General features: G+C 34.7%; 1 protein-coding gene across 3 annotated transcripts in view; it reads right to left on the bottom strand.

Moving 5' to 3' along the window:
* LOC106469804 (lachesin-like) overlaps positions 1-7,150 on the bottom strand; it is a 34,223-nt gene that overhangs the window by 7,742 nt on the left and 19,331 nt on the right. For 2 of the 3 annotated variants that reach the window (XM_022398364.1, XM_022398365.1), the window contains exon 5: positions 3,770-4,060. In XM_022398364.1, the coding sequence (XP_022254072.1) occupies positions 3,770-4,060 (291 nt within the window). Of the gene's footprint in view, positions 1-3,617; positions 4,061-7,150 lie in introns of those variants that run through there. The other variant, XM_013930314.2, reaches the window with a different exon arrangement.

Below are 7,150 nucleotides of genomic sequence, written 5' to 3'. Positions count from 1 at the left end.
AACACAAGTATCCTAGGTAACCTTGACATTATGAAGTTAAATGACAACAAGTTAAGTGACAACAAAAGTATCCTAGGTAACCTTGACATTTTCAAGTTAAATGACAACACAAGTATCCTAGGTAACCTTGACATTTTCAAGTTAAATGACAACACAAGTATCCTAGGTAACCTTGACATTTCAAGTTAAATGACAACACAAGTATCCTAGGTAACCTTGACATTTTCAAGTTTAAATGACAACACAAGTATCCTAGTTAGCCTTGACATTTTCAAGTTAATTGACAACAAAAGTATTCTAGTTAGCCTTGATTCCATATTAAGTGAGAGTACAATAGTCTAATTAGCCTTAATTCAATATTAATATCAGTACAATAGTCCAGTTAGCCTTGATTCCATATTAAGTGAGAGTACAATAGTCTAATTAGCCTTAATTCAATATTAATATCAGTACAATAGTCCAGTTAGCCTTGATTCCATATTAAGTGAGAGTACAATAGTCTACTTAGCCTTAACTCAATATTAAGGGTCAGTACTATAGTCTAATTAGCCTTAACCCAATATTAAGTGTCAGTACAATAGTCTAATTAGCCTTAACTCAATATTAAGTGACAGTACAATAGTCTAATTAGCCTTAACTCAATATTAAGTGTCAGTACAATAGTCTCATTAGCCTTAACTCAATATTAAGTGTCAGTACAATAGTCTAATTAGTCTTAACTCAATATTAAGTGTCAGTACAATAGTCTAATTAGCCTTAACCCAATATTAAGTGACAGTACAATAGTCTAATTAGCCTTAACTCCATATTAAGTGACAGTACAATAGTCTAATTAGCCTTAACCCAATATTAAGTGACAGTACAATAATCTAATTAGCCTTAACTCAATATTAAGTGACAGTGCAATAGTCTAATTAGCCTTAACTCAATATTAAGTGACAGTACAATAGTCTAATTAGCCTTAACTCAATATTAAGTGACAGTACAATAGTCTAATTAGCCTCAACTCAATATTAAGTGTCAGTACAATAGTCTAATTAGCCTTAACTCAATATTAAGTGTCAGTACAATAGTCTAATTAGCCTTAACCCAATATTAAGTGACAGTACAATAGTCTAATTAGCCTTAACTCAATATTAATATCAGTACAATAGTCCAGTTAGCCTTGACTTCACATTAAACGACATTGAAATACACTAGTTAGCCTTGATTCCACATTAAGTGACAGTAGAATAGTCTAACTAGCCTTATTTTCAACAACACATACGGACTAGTTAACTTTGACTTCAACAAGTTCCAGCATCTCGAAGATAAGATACTCTATTGATTTAAGTAATGGATCACACGCTTTCTCCTGTTCGTAGCTTTTTTGTTCTTTCTTTCTAATTACCCACAGATCGAAGAATGTTCATTCCTAAAAACCAAATCTTTAAAAATGTAACTAGTTTACATCCAGAAAATAATAGTTAGAAACTACTGAAACGGTACACCGTTTCAATGTACCGATTCAGATGTTTATTGTATTATCTCAGTTTCTGTTTCTCTGCTAAACTTACAGATGGATCTAAACCGAGAACGTTTTTGTCGTCTTATGGGCTCTACTTCTTTTGTACAAATTCATTTATTAGAGCATATTATTTGTTTATGTATATTTATTTTTATACCAACTTTTCGTATAGAACACGATATGTGCATTTGTCTGATAGACATCCATAGCATTATCAAATAAACAGGAGAGAGAGGAATTCGTCGTTCTAAGCTCGTGATACTGGGAATTATATTAAAAACATAACATTTTTCTCTTTGATTGAAAACACTACGTAATTCGTTATACGGTATTTTATCACAAATGTTCATGAAATATCAGACAGAATATAGAGTTAGTATTTCAATGTGTACGAGTAAGCGAAACGATACACTACGACTCTTACTGTATTCATACATTTCTTAACCTGAAGTTTATACAAACGAATTCTTAATAATTCGCGTGTTTTCCATACGTGTAACAGGTGTGTTTATACCTGTAAACAAGTATCACCAAAGCCCTAGCATTATGCTACAGCGATAACGTCATACCGCTGTAGTGACTTTCGTTATTGATATTAAAGTTTCTATAATTATATATACAGTGGTAACCTAGCAACTGAAATATATTTACCGAAGCAAACCACGTTTCTCTTACAGGTACATGTTTTTATGCTACACACACCGTTTCATTCTTTAGTTTAACTAAGTGAATCCAATCGTGGGAGTTTTTTTTATTTTTAAGCCATTAATTTGGTATGACATTTCAGTCTGATAAACGTTTCGTTTTAAGTGTAGAACAGGTAAAATATTTACGAATAGTAGACACCGCAACGTCTTTACTTCTTAGCGATTAAATTGTAATTTACGGACCTGGCATGGCCTGGTGGTTAGGGTTGAGAGTTCGAATCCCAGTTGCTGAACACGTTCGTCCTATATTGTTATCGTCTGGCCCAGCCACCTGGGTGTAAAATTTCTTGGTTTCCAAAAATACCACCCGACTCCAAACTATTTTGGATTAATGTCGTTATGGAGAAGTAACCTGAGTGCTCCTACATCAATAAGATGTTAACCTGAGTTAATCCTGCATCTTTAGAATGTTCACCAGAGTTAACCCTACATCATTAGGATGTTCATATGAGTTAACCCTACATTATCAGAATGTCCACCTGAATTAATCCTACGGTGTTAAAATGTTCACTAGAGTTAACCCTACTTTATTAGAATTGTCACCTAAGTTAACCCCAAATCATTAGGATTTTCATCAGTGTTAACTATGTATCATTAGAGTTAACCCGGTATGATAAGAGTTAACCTGGCATTGTTAAGACGTAGGGTTAAGTTGGGTGGAACGCTAACACCTCCTATACTTAATTTTAAATCCACTTTTTACCTGTTTTATATTGTATTTACAAAATTTATAGGAAACCTCCAGAATTTCAAGTTCTCAAAATGAAAATAATGACTGTTTCCATTATTTAATTCTAAGTAACATCGTGTTCCTACCAGATATCAGACACCTTGTCACGAACAAGGATTTGTGTGTGTTCCTACCAGATATCAAACACCTTGTCACGAACAAGGATTTGTGTGTGTTCCTACCAGACATCAGACACTTTGTCACGAACAATAGGAAAACTTTGGGGGTTTGTGTGTGTTCATACCAGACATCAGACACTTTGTCACGAACAAGGGTTTGTGTGTGTTACTACCAGACATCAGACACCTTGTTACGAACAAGGGTTTGTGTGTGTTCCTACCACACATCAAACACCTTGTCACTAACAAGGGTTTGTATGTCTTCCTACCAGACATCAGACACTTTGTCACTAACAAGGGTTTGTATGTCTTCCTACCAGACATCAGACACCTTGTCACGAGCAGTACATTCATGGTGACACTATGTTACCTACAAGTATTTCCTATACTGGCTTGTTTCCATAGAGCTACTGTTTATTTCTCATTACATTTGATTATTGCAATTACGGAGTTGTTGGCGTAATTTCAGAGCTGATTAGAAAGTTCTAGCAATGATATCGATCATCTTGTAGAGATGCTTAACAAGAAACAAAGTATCAAAAAGTTCTGCAGAATTGATATCAGACAAAGTCCACGAGCATCGTTTAATCGTTCTTAACAACGTACAGCAGGGTTAAATTAAAACACAAAAACAGTTGTGATATGAACCAGACTGAAGAGCAGTCATGGATCTAATTATGGTTAACTTAATTATAATGAAACTCACCATGAAGTTTGATCGAGGCTTCCGCCTCTCCCAGGGAGCTCTTGGCATGACAGATATAAGAACCGAAATCGTCATGGCTCACGTTACGCAGCCTTAACCTCATCTCAACTTTATAGAGTCCAACTTCCACCGTCATCACGTCTCGTTTGGAGTCCGCAATCACCAACGTATCTCTGTTCTTCGTCCAGTAAGAAACCGAAGGAGGATAGCACTCAAGGTGGCATTCCAGTGTAACAGCTGCTCCTACACTCGTCCCCACCACTTCTTCGCTCGTCCAGATCATGGGAGGAACTTGGGATGTGAAAGTTAAAATAAAATTTGTCATAGAAGTTTTCTTTTTTTTTGTAATTCTATCAGAAATCAGTAAATAATACATCCCGTGCGATTATTTGTAACCGCTGAACCGTGTTGAATAAGGCTACAAACTGAATATGGAAATACGTAACATGTTTTACAGTATTAAGAAAAGTTCAGGAAAACTGAATGTAACAAAATGGAACGTTAAGCCTTTTTTTTTAAGCGAACAACATTGATATTCATGAAGTAATCTACAGGCTTAAACTGAAAATCGGTCTTTGTAGGAATAAATCATTGAGAAGAAATATGATCATACAATGAAAAGAGAGGAAAATTCGAATTATTGACGCTACATTTTGCTACAATCTATAAAACAGATTCCATGTTTCAATAAAGCCATAACTGTTGCACTCAAAATCCAAAAATCCGATCTTTGTCCACGGTTTTAGTGGTATCAAAAGTAAGGTAGTACGTATACTAGGAATGGGTCAGTTGTTCAATACGTGCAATACAAATTAAAATCTCAAACACACTGCAAGCAGGATATAAACATAACTTTCTAAGCACTTTACACTCACTGTTGAATAGTAAACAAACCAACTGCAGAGTAACAAGCCACCAAAGCACTTGAGAAAGTCGACAGAGTAAAAACTAAAATTTCACAAAATCACAGATTTGTCAATCTGACTGACTAACGTTGTTGGAAAGGCATAGCTCTCTTTTGCCTTTACATTTTGCAAATCTAAATACACATGACTGAATTACGCTACCTTGGCTAAAAATGTTTTTCTTAGTTTTATTTATAACCTTGGTAATAACAAGTAATAAAATAAGCATTTTGCAACACTACTAACGAGCTAACGATACACTGGTAGTCATATTCTATGATTACGAGCACGCTCTGTGAGTTTCCAAGTAACAACCCGCCCTCATATCACGTGCATGTGCACGCTTGCTTATGCGCACGCGCTACGTGATCAACCTTCAGCTGTATCAGCTATATAAAAAAGTGGACCATATAGATTATCTAGATCTAAGTTCTAACTACGTTCTAGCCTTTGAAAGTGAACTTTTCAGTTCTATACATCTGACTCGAGGGTTCCGTGTTGGAGAAAGCAATTCTATCATTGCAGTCAGAGTGTCTCATATATGAGGAGGAATGATACCATTACCAAAGTCTGATACGGCTTTGCTAAAGTGCTCTGGACAGAAAACAGTAATGATTAGTTGCATAATTTACTTCTATATTGTTTTCAAACTAGTTGTAACCTATTGACATCTAACGTTGCACTTAAAACAGTGCGATATTTAAAATATCCCTTTCAATGAAACAAAACGAGGGAAAATGAGCAAATATTATGTTGATAACCTTGAAAAGTCTTTGACCCAGCAAAGAGCATTACTGGAAGAATGGAGATAAAGTTAGAAACAGTGATGTTAAATATGTGAAACAAGTCTTAGCCATTAATCCAGCCAAAGAAAAGGCTGCCATCATGGCAAGATGGAAACATTATAGCAAAGATATCAGCAAAAAACAGGAAATGATGAGAGATAACTGTAAGAAAAGCTACAAAAACGATAGACCTAGATCTAGATCCCAGTCATTCTCGAGACTTAGTATCAAAAAAGCTATGAGACAAGCGTAAACAATTTTTAAATAAATAAATTAGGAAGTAGGAAGGGGAGCACCAAAAAGTAAGGAAACAAGATAGTAATAGGTGGGTAAACATTACAACAAATGGTGGTTTCTAACACCATGCAACCTCAAAGTGGATGTGTCCATCGTTCTACCCATTCCTACTTTATGTGGTTTTTGTAAATTGGTAATTCTTCAAACTAAATGAAAGGTGTATATAGCCACACCCACTCTGAGGTTGCACTGTGTTAAAAACCACTAAGTGAGGTAATGTTATCCCGTCCATTCGTACCTTGTTTCCTTACTTTGTGGTGCTCCATTCCAACATTCTAATTTTGTTTTCTTTACAATTTTTTTTACACTTCTTTGATATAAAGAATCACTTGGTAGTCTTTACTGTAATCCAACCTTTTCGTTATAATGAAATGGATCTTGTGAATTGATGGCTTTAGAACTAAGTTTAAGTTTATATTTGTTCATTAAATGTCACATATCCTACAGATTCTTGTTTTTACTTGTGAATTCTTAGTTATTAACGTTGTTACTTTGTTTGATAATGTGGGTCAAGAATCTGCCTGACTTACAGTTTATTAAATAAGTCTGATTTGTGCTTCTTTAAACCAGTCGGATAATGTGGTTCATGAATCTGTCTGATTTGTGGTTTATTAAACCATTCTGATTTGTGGTTCGTTAAATCAGTTTGACTTGTGGTTCAACGAACCTGTATCATTTGGTATACAGAATTTTCTAGTGCATGCATATTTTTTAAATAATAAAAGATTAGAATAATCTATTAAAATTTTGCTCAGCAAACCAATAGAAATACCTTGCCCACCGTGTAACGTCCACTCACATTAACCTATCAGTTCGTTCTTACATTCGTGCTTTCTCTATCTGGTCTGATAATTGAGAGATACACGTTCACCTACATATGTTTGAGCGAATCAGTCGTGAAATTTCAGTCTCGTAGGATCAGTAACTGATCTGTTCGAACCCTATTGTTTGGGAACTAAAATCGATGAGTAAATACTCTGCAAAGAAGGATTTATGAATGTAAAGTTAGAGTAGTTGAAGAAATTGATGTGGAGGGGGAACAAACTTGGAATTCTTCTGAGCGAATAATGCGTTTAGCGTTAACAGGCTTATGACGTCAATGAGAATATGTGGTGTTCGGAAAATGAGAGGATATTATTGAATATATTCACTGACAGTAACAAGCCTTATTTCAACTGCTCATGATAACATAGCAGTTATCAGCAGTTAACTCGCAAAACAGATTACGATTTGATTTCTCATAGAGAAAATATTTAAAACAATTCACTTTGGGGGCATTTAAATTTAAATGTCGTTCTTAAAATAAAAGTATGAAAACAAAAATCGTAATAGAGAGAATATTATATTAATATTGTCCTTTGGTTTTTGCCGAAAAGAAAGATAAAAAATTATCA

This window comes from Limulus polyphemus, unplaced genomic scaffold (assembly GCF_000517525.1).
Source record: "Limulus polyphemus unplaced genomic scaffold, Limulus_polyphemus-2.1.2 Scaffold3663, whole genome shotgun sequence".
Classification (NCBI taxonomy): Eukaryota; Metazoa; Arthropoda; class Merostomata; order Xiphosura; family Limulidae; genus Limulus; species Limulus polyphemus.
Note: the sequence above shows the minus strand (reverse complement) of the source record. Positions and strands in the feature narration are given on the sequence as shown.